Raw genomic sequence first — 25866 nt, forward strand, 5'->3', positions numbered from 1 at the left:
CAGCTCATACTGTTTGTATTTTGTGGGGCAGAGAAGGATTAGCATCATAAAACTCTCCATTCCCTCAAACATCAGCACCGTCAACGTACAAATGATCAACGGCACGAATTCACTCGAGTCGTAAAAGTTCTGCACAGATTTACTTTTCCTCTGATCCGCGCTGATGTTTTGCTGTTATGAACGTCAGTGTGACCGAGCTCAAACACGCGCTCTGTATCCCCACACGACCGGCCTGATTCCTCCCGATGACTGCGGCTGACTTCCTGCCCGGTTAAATGGGCAGCACTCAACCTTCACTCTGCTCTGTCAGCCTGTGGAACATAATACTGCCTCAATGAGATGCATCTGATACACCCTGCTCTGTGTGTGTGTGTGTGTGTGTGTGTGTGTGAGTGTGTGTGTGTGTGCACTGGTCAGACAGTGAACTATTTCAACTTCTGTTTTAATCCAATAAAGCACACTTTGTCGCTGGCATGATCAGCCAGGCTGTTTCTGTGTGTGTGTGTGTGTGTGTGTGTGTGTGTGTCAGATATCTGATTAGGAGAGGCTTCCTATTTAATGATGGCAGGCGCAGAGGATGAACAAGTGACTGAGCGGCAAATCAAATCAAGCGACCAATCACGGCAGCCCTGAGTTCATCTGCAACAATATGGCTGCTCACCTCTGACAGCCGGCTTTTAATCAGCTCGCCTATAGGCTGTAATGCTTGGAGGGACATAAAGAGGGAAGCCAAGGATGGAGACAGACGAAGTGGACGCAAGAAAAGACACATGTCGTTCAGCAATAATAACAAATGAGGATTTAAAGGGGCAGAACGTGTGTTTTGTCCCCTGCTGTTTGTTTTAAATCAGCGTTTCTGACACAGGGCCGTTCATCGCAGTCGATTTTCCAAGTTATTCCAGTCCTTTCCTTTTGAGATAACATTTTCTGCTAAATTATAAACAGAGATGTTCAAATTAGAAACAGTTATGGTCTTGAGTTATACAACTTCTGGCTAAATTAACAGTTCTTTCAAAACAGAGAGATGAAGAGAGAAAGTGGGTCACGTTCCCATAATGTTTGTGGGCTCAATCAATAAAACATGATTTTTTGATTAGAGACGAATCCAGGCCGGGCCTCGTTTGTTGAAAATTGGTGTCAAACTGAAAAAAAATTACAGCGGTGGTCTATATTCGCTTGCAACACGTCTCACATCTGAATTTTCTGTTCGATGCAGCTACAAATATGATTTCTACTGATTTTCTACACTTTCAAAATTAAGCTTTTTCTAAAAAAAAATGTGATCATCATGAAAGTAAAGTTCTAAAAGTCTAACATTTAAAACTATTAAAGTCTAATCTCTAAAACTGGAATGAATTAACAACAAATGAAGCTTCCAGATTCGTGATCGGTGTTTCCCTGAGATGGAGACATATTCATCCATGATTCCCTGTGTGAGACGTTAACTCCTGAAGGGATCCTGATCCTGAACGCCTGGTCGGACGCCGTAACTCTCCCCTACGTGCACTTAAACCAGGAACGCTCCGGCAAACGTCGCGTCACGATGCTGAGTGCGGGAGAGCGAGGAAGAAGGTGCAAGGTCAGCGTGACAGAACCAATCAAAATCTGTTCCGGCAGAACGGCCGATCCCGACACCTCCCCCTGCCTCACAACCAGCCCTCGACTGCCGGCTGACGTCAGGGCGCCGCCGGGGAAACACTCACAGGTCACATTAGTGTGTGTGCAGATACCGCATGCGTGTGTTTTCATGGATTTCCACCCAGCTCTGCAAGGCGAGGACGCTTTGCACTGAGGACGCTGATCCGTCCATGAGACTATTTTCACCTTTTCTCTCAGCGAATGTTTTATTAGAGTCCTAACTTCAGATCGACTCCTCCACACGTGCAGCTCAGTTTTCCTGTTTGTTTGTTGCATGCTGCTGTTGCACCTCTTTGCAATAATAAAATACTACAAAACTGGCTTTGAGGACGTCAGTGCGGATGTAGCTGCCACTTATTTGAGCATCTAGATTCATGTTTGGTTCTGATACCAAAAGCTACCCAAACAGCTGTTGTTCTCTCTGTGTGTGTGGGGGGGTAATCTGTTATCTGTTGTCTGAAGAGGCTTTCACAGAATATTACCTCTACAGAAGCGAGAGCGGGACAGATGTGGTATCAGACTCCAGTCCAGCAGAGACCTGCAGTGCGGGCAGCCCAGGGGTCCCTGTGAACTAGAGAAGGACCTGACATCCAGACCACGTGCGGCGAGCCTGTGAATCAGGGTGTGTGTTTGTGTCTCACTGCCACAAACAATAACATCACATTTGGTGTGAACACAAGCTGTCAGACCTCCACGCACGAAGCACAGCAGAAAGGTCGGATCGGATCCTCGGATCCAGTAACTTCTGATGTGATTAACTGATTTAAACTCATTGTCACGACCTGTCTTTTAGATTACAAATACCTCAAAGCTGGCATTCTGTGAGGGTCTCATCGAGACGGGAGCTCATAGATCGGCCAAAATAGAAATCTTCAGTAAGTTTGTCGCATCTGTCTGATGAATTTTGACATTTCAGTAAAGATTTTTTGGCTGATGAGCAGAAACATGAGGATTCCTCCTCTGGAGAGCATGAATACACAGACTTCACAGACCTCCAGCCACTGTTTGTTTACTGGTCGAGGAGAAGGTCTGACATGTCAGTGGGAGAAGAGGAAAGGTCAGAAGGGCATTAAAATCACCCCCACAGGGAGGAATGAATAACTATTCCACAATTCCTGACATCTGCCAGTAGTGGTTATGATCTGTCCCCATGAGGCCTCTACGCTGTTTCCTCCTCTCGCTTTGTCCTTCATGTCTGGATGTGTGTGTGTGTGTGTGTGTGTGTGTGTGTGTGTGTGTGTGCAGGTCTATTACATCAAATACATCAGACCGGGTCATTGCCAATTCTCTGGACAATTTCTCATCCTCACCCTGCTCTGGCGTCAGAAGCCACCAAGGTCACAGGACCGGACGCCGAGTGCTTCTCGCGTTACGCCCGGCGAGATAGGCCTCATCGCGGTAATTATCATATCACCTTTCAACCAGCAGATATATGGAGCTCTGATAACGTGGCATTAATGGGAAATGCATATGAGGGGAGCGATCGATGGACAAATGACCCATAACGAGGTGCAGGATGCTCAGCAGTAAACAGCATCATTTATATACAGCAAACAACTGCGATAATACAAGATGATTAGGATTTAGCTTCATGGTCCCACTTGGCATTGTGGTGAGTTTACGTTTGGTTCACCAGGTGACTGGGGACTGCACAGGTCAAACCTCGCTGCTCTGCAGGCCCTCGACACACCATCAGCGGCTCAGTTTTCTGTTCTTTTGTCACGTCAAAGCTCACGTCGGCAGTACAGGTTTAATACTTCTGCTGCTTTCAGTCACTTTCAAGCTTGACCTCATCGGTTTAATGAGACGACGGCTGTTTGTGATGAAACGAAAACAACAAAAAAAGAAGGTTTCATTGACCCAAACGCTTCCGGATCATCCGTTTCTTAGGATAACTCCAGGAGCTTTGTTTTGTATTTAGCTGAAATAAATAATATATAAATGTGAGCCTTGTAGCGTTGTTTTTTTTAGCATTTTTTTGCTACTTGGCACACATCGTTCCCTATCGCAACAGTATGACTCATTTATGTGCTTTCAATAGTTAATAGTCGGCTAACATGAAGTTTAACAGACGGGCGGCCTGAGGTGAACCGGGATGACGTCACCCGTCGGAGGACACTTTTATTGTTGGTTTTAAATTTTTAAATAATCCCTCCTTTTAAGGCGCAGGGTTTTTTGATGTATGCACTTCGCCCTCAAGTGTCTTCACAGGATTTATTGATGAAAATAAAAAGATAAATTCACGCGAGTATCATTTATAAATCAAACTGTTCGAAATAGGTTTGACAGTGAGGGATCGTTTCGTGTCTCCAAGACGATTTTAATTCTGCATTTTCCCTTTAACTTTCACCTGACTGCTTATGTAACCGAGCAGCTTCTGCAGTCTTTCCATTTATCACCTCTCCATCCCTCGGTCCATCCATCCCCCCGTCCATCCATCCTCTGCTTTATGTCTTTATCTGACTCCAGACCTGCTGTCCTTCTGCCTCAATCTGTCAATTAGGCAGTCTCCATTTTCTCAACACTGGACATTTTGACTGTGCGGGAGTCTCAGCATCAGTTAACCAGCCAGCCCGTCTTCACTCTCCCCTAATTCCTCCATTCTGTCACTTCTTGACTCCATCTATCAGCACACGCCCGCACCCTGCATGACAGTCATCTTAAAATATCACCGCTAAAAGTCTACTTCAATTTAATGGATCATAAGGCTGCAGCGTGAATATTTAGTGTGTGTGGCTGCCGCCTGGAGATTTAATCCGGTGCTGCATAATTGATGGAGAGACATTGGAAAACTCACAGATCATTAAATGTGATAGCAGATTTTCCAAACACTTCTCCGAATAGTTTATGCTCAACGTTCTGTCGGAGCTGTATGATGGCAGCTCCAGAAAGCTGGAGATGATCATGATGATGATGATGACGATGATGCAAACCATACTTTGTGCTTTACCTTGTTCGTCCAAACACATACAAACTCAATATAATGGCTCTTTTTCTGTTTGTTTGTTTGTTTCTGCAGATCACAACATGTCTGACCTTTAATAAGACAACTGAACTTGAGTCATTTTAACATGAAAACCTTTTGAAACATTGGAACCTGCAGCATTAAAGGTGCATTTAGAAAATATTTTTCTTTCTGATATTGATTTTTTAAAATCGATTTATTTTAAACCACATTTAAAACAAGCTTAACGTTCCCATCAAAAGCAGGTTTTAACTTGTATTCAGTATTGTACAACTTGTATGAGGGAAACATTGGTAGATTTTAGGAGTAAACATACTGTTTCCCTGAGGATTATAATAAACTTCATTAATTTTATCTTTTGCTGTTATTTCAGAATATTCCCTCAGACAACACAAGAAATCTGAATTTGATAAATGTTGGTTTATTGGAAACCGATGCTTGTTTGAGTAACTACATTTTATAAAGATTACAAATGTCTTGTTGGCCTGTACCAAGCTAAACATGACAGTTTATCCCATTACACTGAACAGACGTGCATGTTGTCGTCTATTATTCACTGATTCCTCTTCATTATTCCCAAAAGAAAACTGATTTACAGTGTGGGCACAGAAATAATAACCATTCAAATTAAAAACAAAAGCAATTTAATAGAGAGCACTTGCACAATGCAGTGAACTGAAGAACATTTACAAACACTGCGAAACACTAAAAAATGAAAAGGAAGAATTAATTCTGCGAACGCAACCAGAGTTCAGTGTGCCTGTAACTCGCTCTGCAGGTGATTCAGACTCCTTCTCACTCGACAGTCAACCTCGCTCGGCTGTTTTCCTCCTTGCAAATCAAACACATGCTTCATGTGAACACGCATCATCACCGTCATCATCATAATCATCACCATTCGCTTCACGTGCTGCAGCCATTAAACAGGACGAGAAGAAGCCTGAGCGTCCCGCCTGCAATAATCACAGCCGCGTGTGGCAACCAGCCGTTCAAGGCTGGACTTCACTTTTCACTCATTTTACTTCCTTTATTTCACTGTTTATCTCATCCAGCTTCTCAATGTGAGGCTTTGCTGCTTTTTTCTGTTTTAAAATAAAGAGGGAGACTGTGACTCAGGAGGTCAGACCCCCAAATTGTGCGTGGGCAAGACACTGAACCCTGGTCTCCTCCCACAAGCCAGTGTATTCCTAACCACCAGTTCCCAGCAGAGATAAGAGGGGAGGGGCCCCCAGCATAAAAAGCCTGTGCCAAATCAAGCATGTGGATCACAAAATCGGATTTCCACGGCGGGTTTGGGTGGAGCCCTGAGATGAAAACAGGTGTGGCGAACAGAGAGCAGCCAAAAGAAGAGCGACTATGAACAATGATTCTAAACAACATCAGCTCTGATGTCATCATCCTTCATCCTCCTCACAACCAAACCCCATGTATCCGTCCCTCCCCCGAGCCTCTAACCTGGATCTTGATTGGCCAGCTGAAGTTGGACACGTAGACGTAGAAGGTGATGTTGTGGTGGAGTCTGAAGTTGAACTTTTCGCACGAGAAACTGTCCCGGTGCTCCTTGATGTTGGTCCGCGCTATGATGGGCATCTCTTCACCTGAGATGGTGCCAGCTGTGGGAAACATGCAGCAGAGAGGACACTTTATGAGGCGCAGAACTAGTTTTCCGTCCCAGCAGTCTCACAGTTGTTCACAAAGTCATTCACCAGCATCTGAGCAGCGTCTGCTGGGCAGCTACAGCTCTCATGAAGGGACAGACATGAGACCTTTAAGGGTTTTTATTGTTTTCATCACCATGAAAACCATGAATATCACATATATGTCATTTGAATGGTCTCTGTTTCAGATTTGGAGATCAGGGTTTGGCCACAATTTGGCTGACACTGATGTCAAACTGAACAATGAGGCCTGACTAAGTGTTGCTCGCAGTCTTGTATGACCTGCATGATGACGGTGATCAGGCAGGAGGGGCTGTGTGGAAAGAGGAACGTCAAAAAATGTCTGAATTTTTACAATCCCAGACGCAGAATTGTCTTCCACTGTGAGAATAAGAATAACTTTTTTTTGCACCTTCCAAGGGACCTGATGACACTTTACACACATGGAGGCAGACAAAACAGAGACGAACAGAGAATAATGGTCGCAATACTTGCTAACAGAATTAAGTAAGACCATAAACCCTGGTGAACAAGTCCACAGATGCAGTGTGGAGAATCTCTGCTGGGAGGGTCTGTCCCCATAAGACTGCAGGCTGGGGTGGGGGATGGTGAGCAGATCCATGCCAGAGGAACACTGCAGCCATTTTTGGGCTGGTATCAGCTGTCCGACTCTTTAGCCTTTAGCCAAAATCATGGATTCTCATCTTATTTGAAGTAGTGTTTCTGCACATTGCAGTGAACAACAACATATATCGCCCCCCCACTCCCCATTAACTGTTCATTCATTAATCACTGAGAGTGAACTGAATGGATTTAGGATGGCAGCGTCCAAAGGTGAGGTCCAGGTGGGTCTGAGAAGGAATAAGTTGGGACCAGGACCCATCAGTTGAACTCCCCCTGCAGCTTGTGGAGTTTCCAGTTTAAAGCTCTGCTGCCACATGAGAGCAGCACAATGAGAGTCACACAGCGGCCATCCGCCAGGCTGCTGTCGGCGCCAGCAACCTAGTAAAGGCGGTAAGCGAGCAGGTCGGACGAAAACGGTCTAGATGTTAAAATGTGAAGGCGTGCCTTTCATCTCAAGCAGGCAAATTATTTTCATGACACCTCGCAGTAATTCAGAGCGAGCTTGTAAATTTCTCTCAGCGCTGAAGTGCTCTGATTTCAGTATCCTTCAGCGCGTTATCAGCAGTTCTGTGTTAATGGCTGAGTTTGTCAGACATTGTGAATAAAATATTTCCACCTCTTCCTTTATCGGGGCCATTAAACACTCTGTAATAGACACACAAACACACACACAGAGTCCCACAGTGAAGATGCTCTGGGCCCCCAGACACTGCGAGTGTGAAAGCAGAGTGCTTTTATCTTAATTGAAATCAGGAGGGAAAACGTATAAAACACCCCATGCCAAAATTCAAAATAACGTCTGATGTGTTCTGTCAAGAGGGGGAATCCCCGGGAGGCAAACAGGAAGTGGATATGACCATTTCATTTATGGCCACCAATAGAAGATGCTGCCTGATATCCTTACAGACAGGCAGCCTGATGACAGAGCTTCAGAAACAGGCTAAACAATCGATCACTGAATCAAACTCATATTACATTTTATATTACAGCTCATTTTAAGTTTCATTAGACAGCACAAGTCAGAGAAAAGTCCAATTATAGAGACTAATGTCCTTTCTAACTGTTTTAGCTACGTCGTGTGTTCCTTGTGCTTCTTATTTTTGACAGAATTCTGAAAATACGTCTCAACATTGCAGGTTTTAGCTGTTCAGCGCTGAAAATACTGAAATCAGGGAGTTTTAAGTTGCTGTAATCATAGATGTTGCTTTTATTTGACCTCTCTCAGGCCCTGTAGACCCCCCACAGGTGTTTTCAGTTATTCTGGATGATTCAACTCACACAGGTTGAAGGTGGACAGAACCGTACTGGGAATAATGTTACCAGAAGAGAGCTGCATGCTATAGGAATGTGTGCTATGTGATGTGTGGTGTGTGCTGCACTTGCATCAGCCAAAAACAAGTGAAACCAGCCGTGTGGCTGCAGGCCGGTCATTTTTATTGACCACCCCAAATACAGCGGGAGGAGAAACCAAAAAGTCGTGAAGAAAATCAGACAGTGATTTTTAATAGAGCATTAACGTGTGAATGAGTCCTTTACCTGTTGAGCTTAAGGACCACGTGATGTTGAGGTTGAAGTTGTTCGAGGCATTGATGGACATGTCCAGGTTCTTGTTGGCCTGCACAAACAGAAAAGAGAAGAAATGGACGGTTTTGTTGCTGAGCTGCATGAACTGATGTTGACGTACAGCAGAGAGAAGTGGAGCACTGCAGGAAAAGCAAATGATGAAGGCTTAAGATGCATTCAGACATCGTTGCTGTTTTTCGGTTCATCTACTGTCTGCTGGGGTGCTCTGCAGCTCACGTTGTTGGACGTCTTCCTCACAGTAGCTGACCTTTTACTTTCATGAAGCACAGCAGGAGAATACTTTGCTAAAACATTTTTGACTTGATCTAACCCGTCTTCACCTCAACTTGTGTCACCTTGGGCGAATATGAATCTGCTGGCCTCTTTCCTGCCTCGTTCCATTGATTTCTGTCTGCAACGCCGCATTGAAATTCCACTTTGAGCTGCACCTGAACACACCTTTAGGTACTGAAAAAACAGGTCAGACAAAACTCCAGAATTTAGACGTCTCTCTCTGCCGACAGCTGACTCCTACTTTATGTTGCATATCAAGTAATCACGACTTTCCCTGTTCAATTTCTGCTGCAGGCCATCACCATGTTTCTGTCCGAGCAAAGCAAGTATCAGAGAGTGTCATACAAAATAGAGTCAGATTAATTGGAAATCCTTCCATTTGCACGCTAATTTCAGTGTAACATGGAGCAAAAGTCTCCTATCAACACCCCTGTGTGCCTTCGAGTGCACGTTTTACCTGTTCAGGTGTAGCCATGAAGTTGATAGCGGTGTAGTAGCGGTCGTCTTCCTGAAGCAAGCTGAAGGTAAACTGATAATCGATCAGCAGGTTGTCTAGGAGACAGAGAGAGACAGAAAGAGAGAAGAAAAAAGACGAACACAGATAAAAGAAAGAGATTTGAATTGATTAGAATGACTTCATCTGTTACTGCTCTATTTGCACCAAAGAGCTTCAGCCAGTTAATCGTTCTTCACTTATAATTCAGTTCCTTGTTCGGTCGCCTCTGATCTCATTCATTTTCCCTTTAAGAAGACCCTTTCAAATAAAAACCTCCATTCCGGCTCATTTTATTGACAACGCCATCAAGCGCAGACAGATTTATGACATAAAAACACGGAAGGTGCCGAGTGCCAGTCGATATTCAATTAGATGAATAAGGCTACAGCGGCGGAGTTTTGGTCAAAGACCTCAATCAGCAGCCGGATAAACAAGGTGTGTTACGATCACACACACACACACACACATACTAAAGTCTCACAACGAGGATGAAATTTTCTTAGACAAGCTAACGGGTTGATGAATCGAACATGAGAGTCCAAATAATAATGTTCCCTCAGAGGTTTAATCAGTTTTGAAAGCGGCTCCCGGAAGCGGCTCTTTGTTAGCGAGACAATGGCCGACGTGTAGAGGGAATCACGGTGATTCGACATCTGGACAGACAGCAGGAGCCACGCCGGGTCACCTTGTCCGCCTGCCTGATGGGGGAGGAAAGGAGGGGAAGACCGACGAGAAGAGAGAGAAGAGGGAACCGAGGGGAGGATGCAGCTTTGTGGCCATGAGAGGATAATGGGGTGAGAGGATATTTTTTCAGTTAATCAGCGTGACTGCTGAGTGCGAACCCTTCAGGGTGATCCAGGTGTGTGTGTGTGTGTGTGTGTGTTGTCTGCATCCAAGGACAGCTCAGGTGAAAACAGACTCCGGCAGGCAACACTCGTTCTTTCATTTTCAGCATGTCTCCACGCTGCCTTTTCATTATTTCTTGCTGTATTTTATTTCACTGCTGTGATTGTCGGTCAGCTGACGTGAGCCGTTGAAATTAAGGAGAAAAAAAAATCACTAACTTGTCACTGTGCCACATCTGTTAACCCACGACTGAAGCTTGATGGAAGTTGTGCTCTCCATGTGAATAAATCAGCATTAATCATGACAACAATGACGCAGTGTGTGTGCAGCGGCCGATGAGACGACGCCACAAATGCAGCTCGAGGTGCTCTGCCATCTTTGTTGCAGTTATTTCAGTATCATTCAATACAAGTCAACTCATGGATTTCAGCTTTAATGAGCTTTTGCACAAACTACCTACAATCCTGATTCCAACAGTAGTGAGGCTGTAAAACCTAAATAAAACAATGTGATAATCCTTTCTGACATAAACTCAACTGAAAACAGCACAAAGACAATATATTCCATGTTTGATCATCAGCTTCATTGATTTTTTGTACATTTTTGCTAAATATTTGAATCTGATGCAGCAACACATTTTAAAAAAGGTGGGACAGGAGCAAGAAAAGACTGGGGAAGATATGGAACGCTCCAAAAACACCTGTTTGGAACATTCCACAGGTAAACAGGTTGATTGGAAACAGCTGATAGTATCATGATTGAAAGGCTCAGTGGTTCACAGCGAGGATGGAGCGACATGATTGGATGAAGAGATTAATACCTGGACTCAGAGACACTACATAGAACTGTTGAATGTAAACACAGTTTGTAAATGACTGCATTCTGCTGTTATTCACATTTTACACAGCGGCTCTACTTTGATGGACTCTGGGTTGGAAATCGATCCACTGACTCCTCTGTTTCTCTCATGAAACTAACTAATAACTAAACTGTTGAGTAATGCCATCACTAAGCATCAATCTGATACCCTGCTCTCACTGTATTTCCATTTAAACCGATGTATCTCACTTTGTGTAACTGATTGGTGGTACTCTAGAATAGCTTTGTGGTATTAATACTTTAGATACTATTTCTCATATACATGCAGGACTTGACAGCTTGGCATTGTTACTTCTATTCAAGTAAAAGATCTGAATACTTTGTCCACCACTGCTGACTGGCATCATGCTAACACAAACTGGCTTAATCAAATATATTTAACTGTTGTGCAAGGTCTATAAAATTGCATTAGTACAATTCTGTAATGACAGCAACAAAAGACAGTATCTAATGTGGGTTTGTTGCATCATGGGGACAATAGCAATCCACTGTGTCCAAGTGTTGCATCATTGGCTGAATTCTTGCTGTTTTAGCTCCACAGAGGAGCGGTTCAGCAGTCGGCGGCAGAGGACTGTGGTTTGTTGGGCAGACAGTCAGACGGTGAAAAAACATCCACTGCTCCTACAGGTGATCTGTTGCTGTCCTGCACTGAGTGGCAGCAAACAGCAGAGGCACCGCAAGAGCTTTTCAACCTACAGAGCAGAAGAACTTTGTGTCGCACACACTGCAGAGAGCGAGAGCACTTTAGTCATCGCCTTCCTTTCAGCTGTAAAATCCCGGGGCGTCACCAAGACGAAAGCGAATTATGTTCGACAAACACCCTTGTTTTGTTCAGCCTTCATGGCGAGTTAGCCCAAACAGCAGATATCATCAGATCAAAGACGATTTTTTTGCTTAACATCTCTCTTTTCCTCCCTCCCTCCCAGGCAGACGTGCTCTGCTGCTGCTCAGTTGTTTATCCCATAAGGGTCGTCAGGCAACTTCAGAGTATTTGGGGTTTTCTTTATACTTTGTAAAGGGGGTAGGGACTTGTGTGTGTGCATATCTGCATGTACAGTACGTTTGTGTACTTCCCTCTCGGTGCATCCACTGTGAACACGTCCGTACGTGTGCGTACCTGTTTGCATACATCTACCTGGCTGTGCATCTGTGTCAGCGTGAGTGTTTACAGGCGTGTAATTGTCTGTGCAGTTAACCAAACAAATGAGAATAAAGCACAGGAACACCACTCCCCATGCGTGTTCCCAATATGTTTGATTTTAAGGCTGCTGGGAACAAGAGCATCAGCCAGGTTTAAAAGTTCACCTCAGCTAATTACGAATCCCATCGGAGAAATCTTACAGCAGTTTCACTTAGGCAATCTCAATTACACGCATACAGGTGCAAATTCTCACTCTGGATGAATCGTATCAAGGTATCACTAAAGGTATTAACAATCCCCAGATGAGCTGGAACAGAAAGCAGTTCATGTCAATTTCTCAGGTTCACAGATGGGTGATCTTATTACCATAATATGTAAGCTGATTCAGCCTATATGAAACAAAACACTGACGATGGGGAATGAGAAAGCAGAAGAGAGAGCCCTCACCCGGAACGGAACTGATGCTCCAGCCGTCTGCTTCGAATAGAAAACCAAAAACAAGCGTGAGCTCACCTACAATGTCAGTTTGTCAGAATCTCTCGCTGAGGTTTCATTTAATGCTTGTTAGCAGCTTATTATTTCCCATTTGCAACACCCCCCTGAGGGAGCACAGGCCAGACGTTCCAGCGTCACCTCGCAGAGAAAACAGGTGAGTACGATGGGAGTTAACACAAGGACAACACAGATTCACTGTCAGACCTAAATGGAGGTCAAGGTAGCCTGGAGGTAATGTATGCATGAGGTCAGGTGACCCCGATTTATTAGAAACGCCCTCTTCTTAAACAATACAATGTTCTGAGAGACGTGTCGCCGTGAAGGTCACTATCAGTGTCTCAACTGGAGACTTTCTACTAATACTAAGCACGCAAGAGGCCAGCGTGAACACATGGAAGTCAGCGCATTCATACAGGTGGTGATCGAACACGCTCATCAGGTGCAAGGCTGCATCCATGAAAACACCTCAACGCTCCACTCAATATTCAATATACAGGAAAATGTTTCTATGGAAAATGTTTTGATCGCCGTCAGATCTTCATGAGGCTAAAAGGGTTCAAAGTAGTTACCGCACCCAAACAGGCTGGTGGTGAAAAGCGTGGTTACACATCAAATCCTCGCGAGCAATGGTACATTCAAAGAGAGAGCTGTGAAATATATAAAAGGAAAACAGGACAAAAAAACTGAAATATACAGTAAATGTATCCTCAAAATAATCCCCAACATAAATCTATAACGTCAGGTCAACAATGCAGAGTTATTAACTGACAAAATAATAATAATCAACCAAGCAGTTAATCAATGAAAATGGATTTTGAATATTCTATAATGTACAATCCACAGACCTTTTCAATGTACAGCAACACAAAACAATAGTCATATAAATAATACAACATTTATCAGATTATTCAGTGTTTGCCGATACAACAACTGGTGGAAGACATTAAGCAGGTGTAACTAAAACCTGATCCACTTCCAAGGCCTTGATCTGACGCCTGCTGTTCAACTGGGACAAACAAATGGAATGAAGGCAGTACGTTTTTCCTGTTAGTGTTGTGCTTGGGCTCACCCTAACAAAGGTGTAGTCTCTGGCATGTTTCAGTGCTGTGCAAAATGATAAGAAGTGTCATTAATTTGCCTTTTCAATATGTATATAAACACATTAGTGAGATCTTACAGTTGAATAGATAAACACCAGAAACTCAGCAGAATCAAAACCTCTCTGACAAAACCAAAAAAAGTTCACCTAAACTCCCAACTCCCAAAATGTCACGCGTTGTATTAACATGTATCAAACTCTTACTGAAACTTGCTCAAACTGATCTAAAATCAGTCAAAATATTTTACATTCTGTCAGGGTAAGTATTGAATTGCAAAAAAGGTTTTTGGCCTAATAGGACCAATTATTCCGAGCTGGACGGGCGTCCAGATGGACTGCCTGTCAGCAAACATCGAGGCATCCTGGACTGACGCCAAATCGTGGTCTAATGAACGGCCTTAGGCCAGAGACGCTGCTGAGTGCTGAACAATCACCGCCATGCTACCGCTTTGAGGTCTGAATTGGCCTCAGAACTCACTGGCTTGTATTCTATTTGTCTTTGATATCACTTATCTTATCACTTACACCACTGCAAGACAAAATCTAATCATGTCTGGTAGAAACTGGGGACACGACAATTCAACCCTCGCCATTCCTCCCCCCTCAGAATTTGGACACGACATCATTATTCAGTCCCATTTCGTGCTGTCTGTCACTAATTGTCGTTTTAATTGCGATTGTGAGGCTGTCAGTAAATATTGGAGCGACTGTTGTTCGGCCTGACTAAGCTTTCCCAGCAGGCCTCGGGGCAGCGAGCGGAGCTGACCGTGGACCGACTGGTCTTAGCTGGTAATTCAACTGACTGCTGGTCTTTCCAGTGGAAGTGGTGGGACACTTGGTGGCCATCCCTAATTAGACGTCCCTTGTAGCTGAGTGTGATGGAATGTGACAGTGGTTCATTAAAGTGTTGTCCCGGTGATGCCTGCTCATAAATGTTAGCCTGGCTGGGGGCAAACTCATTAACTAGCAAAGTTGCTTTTCATCAATTGACTGGTGGTTCAATATGACAGTGTTAACTGAACCAAAGCATCACTCTGCACTTCATCCCCGAGTGAGATGAGGAACACTGCCGCCCGTAGCTGGACACTCCCGTTCATCAGTCTGATGAAAACATTTCACCAGCATGAATTTCTGGACAAGTTTCTGCGTGTGACATGACTTCATTAGCAGCCAAGACAGAGTGGCTGGTATTGTTTTCACCTTGTGAGTCTGATTGTGTGTGTGTGTGCGTGCGGCAAAATCTGCTCCCGGAGGCAACTATTGTACAAACTACCACAAAAGTGCATTTAAGTACTTTGTTGACAGATGTTGTCAACATGATTGCATCGTAACTGTGCAAGAAACAGTCACAGAACTTCTCAGGCGCGTAGTTAAAGGATAACTTTCGTTTTTTACAACCTGGACCTTATTTCTAGCATTAAATACACCAATTTACTCACCCAGACAACTTTGGTGGCTTTCTAGGCAAAACAGCTAAACAAGCCGACCGCCGCAGAGTCAGCCGTGTTGTGGCTGGCTGCTCGCAGCGGAAATGACATCATCCGCGTCAGAGGTAGTTGCCTAGAGACGCCATGTTGATACATGCCACCACGGGCTCAGAGGGGAATAGCACCAGCATATCATAACAAAATATTGGAATATGAACGAGTTTCGCCGCAGATTATGTGTTATATAGAGGCTGCGCATGGATGCCCCGAGTACTTGCATTATACGGATATACGCGCCGCCCCTCTGGGGCTAATTTCGTCAAAACGACTCCAAATGCCACCAAAGTTGTCTGGGTGAGCAAATGCTCGTATTTAATGCTAGAAATAAGGTCCAGGTTGTAAAAAATTAAAGTTATCCTTTGAGATCAAAATGAAGGCTGGAAGGAAGCAGGGAAGGAGCCATCGGCCGACATGTATGTGTTTTGATGAAATATTCCCTCGTTTGATGCCAGAGGTGTACAACATGAGACATGGTTAGCTGTGAATGTGCAGTGAGTCATTATTGGCCACAGATAAACGATCAGCTGTTTGGAAAGAAGTCGAATGCTGAATGAAACTTGATGTATCCTGAGAAACCATCACAGCTGTGGGATCACAGTCGGAGCAGTAGGAGCCGGAAACGTCTGCGAGGATTTCAGGACAGACTCTGTTGTAATGGAGGTGACCACTGAGAGCTCCATTGTCTGTAGTTGCTTCTTTGATGTTGTTTTGTAGCTGGGACTATTTACAGGAGTGTGACTGAGGCCAAGTTCGAAGACGGGTATGTTCCGACCCTAAAATTAAGAAAATGCTACCCACACACCAACAAACAAACAAACACAAGGTCTCAGGTCTGAACCAACCTAAAATATCTTGGTATTTATTCGATGCTTTCTGCAGGTGATGTTGGGCAGGTTTGATGCTGCACGTTTTCATCTCATCACTCCACAGTCAATGTTGCTCTCTTTAAACCATGAAAGCGACCTTTTCCTGAACTCTTAGTTGCCTGAACAACAACAGATCTCACCTACAGAGACGGCAGATTAGAAAATACAAGTTGATTTTGACCCAAATAAAATACTGTTAATTATCTAATAACTACATTGTCAGCAGACTGTGGTTGAAATGCAGTTTTCTTAGATGTATTTGTACTAACAGTGCTGCTCCGTAGTCTGTGAGCTCTCACTCTGAAATGTCAGAACGAGGACTGAATCGAAAACACAGGCTGCCACTGAGCACACACACTACGTTCCTCAGTCTATGATTATAGTTCATGTTCAGTGAGTCTGCTTACGACTGACTTTGAAACAGTTGCTCTGTGTCAGAGAAGAAGAGAAGCAGACAGCGTGAAGGAGTAGACTACTGAAACGTCTGATTCAGAGCAGATGTCAAAGAGGCTGGACCTGTTATGATATTCAGCTGGTCGACCTTGAGTAGTTGCTTGGTTTAGATCATGGCTTTCTATTCACCTTTTTGAGTTTGAGGCAAGTGCTAACCCTTTATTCCTGGTCTTTTGGTGTTGTGTCAGAGCTGCTGTTTTCTGAAGCAGACAAGCCGTCAGTTCCTGCCGCAAGGACGGAATAAATCCAGCCTGCTGTGCTATGGCAGAAGCTACTTTACAGAGACAAACCACAGACTGTACGGACTCCACCTGCCGACAGCAATCCAACCATGATGTAACACACTTTCTCGTCAGATTGTTTCATCTGAATAGTTTTAGGGAGGCCAGAAGAGTTAAATCTCTGCCTCATTTCAGACTGAAAAAGCAAAGATTAGAGAAAAGGTCGGAAAAATGATCCGAGTAGCAGATATGTTGGGGTTTTTTTTTTTCAATTTCCTGTCTTGTCAATCATCTTGCTACGAGAACACAGATTTATCTCACCTCTTGAGGGAATGCCACCAATACAAGTGACCACAAATACAAGCTGCCGGCGTGCAGAGAGATTCTGGGATACTCAAAGCAGCAAAGCAGACAGCACACAGAAAAACTGTGAGCGTGTACCTTCTCCTCTGAACTGAGTGACCAGCGGCTGATTTTCAGCTCTGTCCAGAAGGCAGCAGCATTCCTGGCTTCGAACGAGACTCGGGACTTGGAATGAGAGAGGCCATTGTTGATCTGTGGCTGTGACCATTAAAATGGTACCAAAGCCCAAACAACCCAGTCGCCAGAATAAATGTTGGTGTTGCATGTTTCTGCAAACCAGAAAGATCTCAAAACTTTGTGTTTCTTTAAGTTCAAACTTGATGTTTCTACTTCAATTTTCAGTTTTATGTTGCGACAACGCTGCGGTTAAGGTCTGGTTACATCCAGTTTTGTCGGCACAAACACGGATTTGAACTTGAACAGATCCACTCGCCCGACTGTCACGCCACCATCATCCCCTCTTCTTCCTCCTGATGAGAAACTCAGCTCATATACATGCATCTGTAATCTGAACTACGCCGCTTTGTTACCTGTTGTCGAACCACTGATATCTGTATGAAACTGAATGGTTTGAAGAAATGTACAATGGCAACATTTCTATTCTGGCGACTGAGCTGAAATAATTCAGTCTGGACCTTCGTAATGGGACAGCCAGACCCCCCATATTAGTTCTTAAAAACACGGAGAAGGCAGAAACCCTAAATTTGGGACATGGGTACTTCTTTTTCCCTTTATGCACTTTGTAAACAACTACATCTAAGTTTAAAAGGGCCATCTTCCACTTTCCACAGACTAATACTGACAATATCGTCCTCACATTCCAGGTAACCTCTGTGCTGTCAGCTGTTTGATAAAGTTTCATCATCTCTCCACATCAAAGAAATCCACAGGTGGTTCAGATTTCTCTAACTTCTGCTGTAAACCTGTTCGAACCTCCAGCAGGGACAGTGCCGCCTCTCATATACTCTGCATGTAATTTTACAAGACAGAGATAAAGCTTTTATCAGCTCTTTCCCTCCAATGACATTTAAGGCTAATATTGACCTCAGCCACTATTGTGGCAGCTTTCCTCAGACTTCGCGGAAACGGATGGCTTTTAAATGTGTAATTTATACACACTATCTCTCTGCGTGCGTGTGGGAGAAAGGGCGCCGTGTGCATTCATGTGTGTACTTCTGAGTGCGCTTGCTCTTATTCAAACAAAGCTAACCCCATTTCGCAGACAGTAGAAAAGATAATGTCACATTAATGACAGAACAGAATGTAGTCAAATACATGTGAAAAAACACCCACCGTCTCAGCTGCAGCCATAAAGATATAAAAGGAGCTGTGCACCTACAGACTTTAGCAACCATCACAAACTGTGCGTGTGTGTTTCTCTGTCTGACTGCATGCATTTCCATTACCCAAAGCCCTTCACAATACTGGGCAAGGGCACTGCATTGGTGCCATCTAGTGCTTTCAGACCTCAGACCTCCTGAATCCAGCAGACAATGTAAAACCACGCCATCCATGAACTTTAAACTAAAAAACTTTCCCCTGAGGGAAATAGATGATATCACAGGTTCAGTCATATACGTCACAGGACGTTGTTTATGCTAGCTGGATTGTTACAGTCCATTAGCGTACCAAACATGATGTCTTTGACTGACTGCTGGGCCTCCTTAATGGGCAGCTTTATCTGAACAAAACTTCTGATTCCGTGTCTGAAAAATAACAAAAATCGCACTTTAAGATAAAAGCTTTGTGGCACTAAAGGTGAACTCGTGTTACCGTCTTCAGTCGTACCCTTGAAAAGAAGTTGTTTTGCGATCAAAGGCATATTTGAGGTGACCAGTGCAATATGTGGCATGACTCTTCTGATTGCGGTATCCTTTCAAGCCTCCCTCACTGAAGCAATGATAGCCTCACTCAAGCTAGAGGGCTATTGACATTGGCAGGACTTGAACTTTATTCTAGTGTGTTATAATATTAAACCTGATGATGGCAATTCAAAGTGTGTGTGTGTGTGTGTGTGTGTGTGTGTGTGTGTGGCAGAGATGCAAAGTGAGCGAGCGAGCGAGCATGTGCGTGTGTGCCACAAAACATCTGTTTTGACTGCAGCATTCCTCCTTCGTCTGCCCTTTAAAAGGAAAACCAGCAATTTGTTGCAAATGAGCTGAGTCGATGTGATCCCTGCTAGCATCTGGAAACAGGAAAACAAAGTGGACAGAAACACTTTCCCTCTCTTATAAGTCTGGGAATCTTCACAACCAACTGCGACACAAAGTTGGCTTCTTTTAAATCATCCCAGTATTTGAATACATGATTCACCTGCATGTGTGTCTAAAACAGCTATTTCACTATAAGACTGACAGGAACCATCCTGACCACTGGTCGTTTGTCAGACAATGACAAGTGATCTTTCCTGGTCATGCAAATTGTTCACAAGGTCAAGAATTAACCTTCAACCTCAAAGACTGCTCTCTCTCTCAAAGGTAACCGCAGAGTGAGGTTATTAGATTCCTGGTACACTCAGTGACTCTTAAGCTCCTTCATAGATTGAAAACTACTGTCACTGTGCTGCTCCCTTTATTCTGCCTCCACACAGCGAAGTGAGCTTGAGTCAGAGGCGACATGTGGCACCGTCACTGTCAGATCTGTGTTCTGTTCACTTCTGGGTCACGAGGAATGCTCAGAATGCTCCATTTACTATAAGTCATCATCCCAGAATAACAAAAAAAAAAAAGTACAGGCACAGAATCAAGAAGCAATGCACTCTTCTAGATAAATACCAGACTTTCGTGACCCTGTGTCATCAGAAAGCAAATATAAATATTATTGTGTGCAATATTTGTGCCCATCTGTGTGCTGAGTAGTTCCAAGCATGTTGTAAACACTCATTGCTTTGCCAAAATGAGGCTTTGGTGTCCCAAGACCCTCCTCAAAGCTCCTAAACTGTGCTTGAAGTTGTCTTTTAAGAAACATTTTGGCTCAAACATTTGGAACACAGTGAGCTTATTTGATCTGATCCATAAGTTCAGAATGCTTACTTCTTTCATGTAATACTCGCTAGCTAGCAGGGTTAGCCTCTGCTTTCTGTGTACAGTAATGAGAGTCACCAGACACAGACAGTGCATGCAGAAACACACTTTAGCTCTCTCTATATATGTGTGTGTGTGAGTGTGTGTGCGTGTGTGTGTGTGCGTGCGTGCGTGGGCCAGGGGAGACTCAGGTGTAGCGGCGGCAGGATACTCACAATAACATGTTCCTCTGAGAGGGTTACCAAGGTAACGGTTCTCTGAGTCACATCTGGAGCAACATGGGAAAAAGGAGAGACAGGTGGAGAGGGAAGAAAAAGAAGAAGAGGGAGAATAACGTCATTAGCGTTCAACAAAGGTTGAGTTTCTACAAAGACACATCTTCGTGTTAGAGTGTGTGTGCGTGTGGTGGTGGTGAGGGGGTCAGGTGCCCCCTTGCTGCAGGTGCTGTCTTCCTCCACCTCTTTGCGAGGTGATTTCCCTTGACAGTGCTGTCTAGCCATCGCTGCTCTCTTTTTCCCAGGGGCCCACACACACACACACACACACACGCACACACTCATTATTGGAGAGAACACCTTGAACCGCAGCATTGAAGAGAGAACACAACAGCTTATACGTGCTCGGTATGTCATGCTAACCTCCCGAAGCACTCTGCACAAAAAGAGGCTTCGTGCATCTAGAGAACATCAGCGGGTCCCAGTTTCTGGACGGGCTGGAAAATGTTGATTCAGACAAAAAAAAAAACAAAAAAAATCATTTGAATACCAAACAATCACTCCCATTGAAGAATTTCAAGCTGCTCCTTCATGGATCAGCTGTATTGAGCTTGGATTCATAGCAGCAACAATGGCAAAATAAAAGAAAAACAGACCACAGTGTCTATATGAGCTCCTCAGACTCACTCCTGCAGCCTGTTGAGCCATGTGCTCAGTATGTTCCCAAACGATCCTGCTAATATATATCACTAAATACAAGACGTACGGTGGAGCTTCAGAGCTATGATACACAAGTAGTATATTCAGCTACGGGTACTGAAGAAGAGTTGTGGTAGCTTTTTAAAACCCAACTCAGAAGGTTTGCTTTGTGTTCATCTCTTTCATTTCATTTCTCTCTTCGGATTGACAGCTAGTGCTGGTTAGTGGAAAACACAATACTTGACATAGCGAGAGCAAAACATCCTGACATTTCAGTTTAAATACAACCACCACCGTCATGATGAGCAGTGGAGAAAGTGGAACCAGGAGCTGCCATTCACTGCTGTCAAACCAGGATTCACTCTGCATTTCAGACCTTTCTCTGTTATTCACTGCGACCCGATCCAGGCTGACTGTCTTTTAAGAAGAAGCACATTTGTTGATGGACAGTAATTGGCTCTGGCTGAAAGTTGTGACCTTTAGGTTGAGGGAAGGTCCCTAATGACCAATAAACTCCACCAAAACAAAATCAGGTTTAAAAAAAAAGTACAAATCCAATGAAATTTTCAGAATACATCATGTAAGAGTTTTAATGGGCTGCCTGCTCCAGGATCATCAGGGCTCTTAACGATAATGTAAAGCAATTAAAGAAAAATAGCAGGGTTACAGGGTTTGTTTTTTACTTATCATCAAGAAATGATGCTTCTGAGGCCATTGAAGTGTCAGGACAGATGACGTGTACCTGAAGTAGTTCAGATAGGAAAATTATTGCCTGGCAGCACAGAACAAAAGCCGGAGTTATTAAACTTCCACTGTGAGCTGAATGGAAAAGAAATGTTAAACGATGGAAAAGGGAACTGAATGTGATTGTTATTATAATGTCAAAGATTTTAACATGTCTTTAAAGAGCATTTGCATCACCGTGATGAAGGAGAATAAACCCAGTTTTTTGTGGTTTTTTGTGTGTATGACATTCATCTGGAAGACTTTAAAAAGCAAAACAAGAGAGTGTTTACAGAAATCGTAACAGCTTGATGAAATTCTGTATCTCGGCCATGAAGAAAAAAGAAAACAGGCTGCTTATCAAACCCATATGCAGGTCTTTGACAAGCTTTACTAAATATGGACAATGAATCATGGAAAGCACAGTTCACACACTGTTTCACAGTGTAACAGAGGAAGGGCAGGAGGATTCAGGTAGACAAAGCAAGAGAGCATTTAAAAAAAAAGCAGCGGGAAAAGGAATGAAAGTGAGCGAGAACAAGAGGGCAGGTGAGGTTTACAGCCTGAATGTTTGTGGATTCTCTCGTAGTGCAGCAGCAGGTCACAGAGCAGCGCTGGATGCTGAATATTTCATTCTTCTATAAAGCCTGGCCAAGGACGAGGCCTTTAACAACAGCTTCCTCGCAGAGCTTCCAGCCTGAATCAGGGCTTCAGAACGACCATAAAACAGCTAAAGAGGCAGCCTGATACCTTCGGTCTAATGGTGGCGAGCGGGTCGGTTTAAGACGCCACCTGATGCCTGGGCCGACAAGTTCCAATATGTTCCAATAAACAGATTTCTGCTGCAAACTACTGAACTGTCCCTTTCAAGAAGCCGAATTTGATTTTAGTTTTTAATCATTTGGCAGCATTCAGTGATTCTTGTCTTCTTTATCTTGTCAGATAAAAGATGTGCTGCTCAGTTACTTATTTTCTTAAATTTTAAATTCTGCATGACAGACACATTTTTAAAAATCTAAAGTTTAATGTAATTAATCAATATTTCTGTATAGGAATAGTGAAAAGGAGAATGTATATTCAGGGAACAGCAGACGTTCCTTCGACTATAGTAAATACAGTCGGCTGATAGATCTCGATTTAATGATTAACAGAAAAGGCTGCTGATGTTCTAAGCGTATTTTTATTCCACAAAGTCCCATCAGATGGTCAAAACAAGGAAATGATCCTGTGAACTGTGTCTCAATCAAAGCCTGATCAAGCTTCTTCTTCTTCAGCTAACAATAGCTAAAGCGGTGGTAGTATGATAGTATCTTAGCAGTTAGTATTGGTAGCTAGCAGTTAACATTAACAGTATAGGTGAATCTAGCTTTATTGTCTTCTTCTGTCCCTCTTAGCAGGTAGCGGTTAGCACTTATCATTAGCTAAATGGTAGCATCGGAACTGTATTGTCTTCTTCTGTTCTTCTTAGCGGTTAGCATTAGCACTAGCAATAGTTAAATGGCAGCATCGGTACTGGCCACTACCTGGAGCATCTCTGGGTCAGGTGAACGTGGCGGTGCTGTTTGGATTGTGTAGGAGCAGTGTGAACTGGCACTGGGGGGGGGGGGACTCTGGGACGCCGAAGTTCACCGCCTAGCCTCCTGGAGGTGTAGTGGGACTAAGTAGGCGAAACACTGTTGAAGGGTGGTTTCCACCTGAGGACCCCCACAGACGTGTTAGGAATCACTGCTCTTTGGCAGGTACAGAGGCAGATTAGGGCTCCAAGGTTCTTCACGGAGAATGAATCCTCTTTTTGACCACAAGTATCTTGTGTTTAAATTAACTTCTGTGCCGAGCTCCACTGTTCAAAAACTATTACAAACATATCAATGAGCCACCGTCATTAACACACACACGCAGTAGTCTATTTTGACTCAGCCCCACAAACACCATCCTGCTGCAAACACTCACTAAAGCACCCAAGGTGGATTAATGCACTGCTGAAAATAGTCCCCAACTAATGCACTATTTCCTCCTGCTTGACTCACCAAATGCAAAAAATAGCGTCCAGCAGTTTCTGGAGGAAAGAAAACGAAAGGAACAAAAGCAAAGAGACAAAGAAAAGCAAAGAAAGAAAGAAATGCAAAAACAGTCGAGGAAAGAAAAGGGAAAAAAAGGAGAAAGAAAGGTGGACTGCCCTTCAGAAGTGAAGTGAAGCTTAAGAGAGGATGAAAGAGGCTTATTAAATGAGCAGTTTGGGATCCAGAGAAGAGACTTGGAGAGGGAGCAGCGTCATCTCAAGAGGACTCCGTGACTTTAAAAGCTTTAGAGTCGCTTCCAGCCGACTGCCACAAAGGAGCACTGAGGACTAAGCCTATTTCAGCACGACAAGATTTATTGTGATAAATGCAATGTCATAAATTGGTTAGGGCCTCTCTGGAGCCAAAGATGATTCTTCTTCTTCTTCTTCTATCAGGCATTTTAATCACTAAACATGTTTTCTTTCAGCTGCAGTTTCAGCTGCTTTCCAAATCTGATGAATATTGGCTCTGTCTCGTCTCAGAGGAGGTTAGACATCAGGTTTGGGTTCTGATCCTGATACCTGATTCAGCTCTGCGTGAGAGTATTTCAGCAGGGTGGAAGCTAGCTGGAAGCTAACTGCTACAAGAAGCCTGAACTTTCTTACATCACAGCTCTGCTGCCAATACATTTACTGTTCATCATGACCGCGTGGTGAGGGAGCTGCGTCAACTTTGCACAAATAAGAAGACACAGTGCAGACCAAAACAGCGGGAGCTAACCTTTTAGTTTATGTAAGTCAAAAGGTACAAATCAACACTCTGTTGTAGCAACTGGAAAAAAAAAGTCCTTTCATGCTGCCAAACTCTTTCAAATTGATCCAAATTCAAATAATGAACTGATTTGAAGATTAATTCTCAAACTTCAGGGTTTCTGGTGGCTTCTGCTGATGGTTTGCACACAACAGGATTAACTTTGATGATGGTTGGATGTTTCTTATTAAAAAACAGGCTGGGTGTCGCATAGTTTACGTTCTCCTTTGACTTCTTCTTTTATCAAAAAGCCTGAGGAAAGGTGAGCTGTGTGTCTGTGCAAGCTTTAGAGGGGCTACAGCTGTCGACCACCTAAACCGAGGAGGACAATACAATTTTTATTCATTTTATACGTCGCGGAAAATTATATTCCACGTTTTAATTGAGCCTTCTGTACAGGCGAAAGTAAGAAAACATCTATTGTACTCTCAAATTAACAGTGGTGACCAATTCTGGGTTAAAATCTGACTTCAGCCCTCCAGTGTCTGTCCGGCTAAACATCGTCTGTATAAATATGAACAGGGCTTTTACTTTTACAACCCTGGACGTACCAAAGAACTCCCAGCACTCTACCATAGCTGCCAAAGACACACAGGACGATTTGCTGTCAGTCCAGATGGAGCTGACGGTGTTGCTGTATGTTCTGTATGATAGTTAATGAACCTCCTCTAGTTACTTAGCTAAAGTGCTAACAAACTCAATTTGCTGTTAGTTAACTAGTGGGGGTTGAACGTTTCTATAAGCTAGTGATATAGCATCAAAAAACAAGGATGACCGAAGCAAAAACAAAGCTAGTCATACAGCTAGCATGCAGGCTATCCTCCGGTAATGCACGGCCATGTCCTGAGGCCCATACTGGCCAAATGTGGTTTTCACATTCATGCATATGTTAGATCCAGCACGGAGAGCGACAGAGATAAGCAGACTTGCAGGAGGCTAAGAAGGGGGCCAGGCTGAGCTATTTGCTCTCTTGGGGGACACTAAAGTCCTGGACGCAGAGCTCCGACAAAAAGGGGACGGACACTTAAGCTGCTTACAACAGCCTAATGGGGACAAGATAAGGGCCACACAGGACTGGACGGCCTCACCACTTAAAACACACTCTGACTCATCGACACAAGCAAAGACGCACACAGACGAGTCACAAGTACTTTGCTCTGCATGCTGTTCCCGTAAAGCCCCGAAGAGATAAACAAATTGGAGATTAAAGGTCACAATGATAGCAGTCCTGCTTGTGTGTGTGTTTCTGTGTAAGTGTGTGTCACCTGTTTTAGCAGTTTGAAGGTGTTTTCACTGTCTGACTTTTTC

At 43.8% G+C, this 25866-nt stretch overlaps 1 protein-coding gene across 1 annotated transcript in view; it reads right to left on the reverse strand.

The window, feature by feature from the left end:
- The window catches only part of atrnl1a (attractin-like 1a), a 246474-nt gene that overhangs the window by 112601 nt on the left and 108007 nt on the right, over positions 1–25866 (reverse strand). Inside the window, exons 22-25 of the mRNA XM_041947414.1 lie at positions 20327–20379; positions 9200–9294; positions 8422–8500; positions 6059–6216 (exon numbers count right to left, since the gene is read on the reverse strand). Coding sequence (XP_041803348.1) covers positions 6059–6216; positions 8422–8500; positions 9200–9294; positions 20327–20379 — 385 coding nt within the window. The remainder of the gene's footprint in view (positions 1–6058; positions 6217–8421; positions 8501–9199; positions 9295–20326; positions 20380–25866) is intronic.

The sequence above is a fragment of the Chelmon rostratus genome, chromosome 11 (genome assembly GCF_017976325.1).
Source record: "Chelmon rostratus isolate fCheRos1 chromosome 11, fCheRos1.pri, whole genome shotgun sequence".
Taxonomy (NCBI): Eukaryota; Metazoa; Chordata; class Actinopteri; order Chaetodontiformes; family Chaetodontidae; genus Chelmon; species Chelmon rostratus.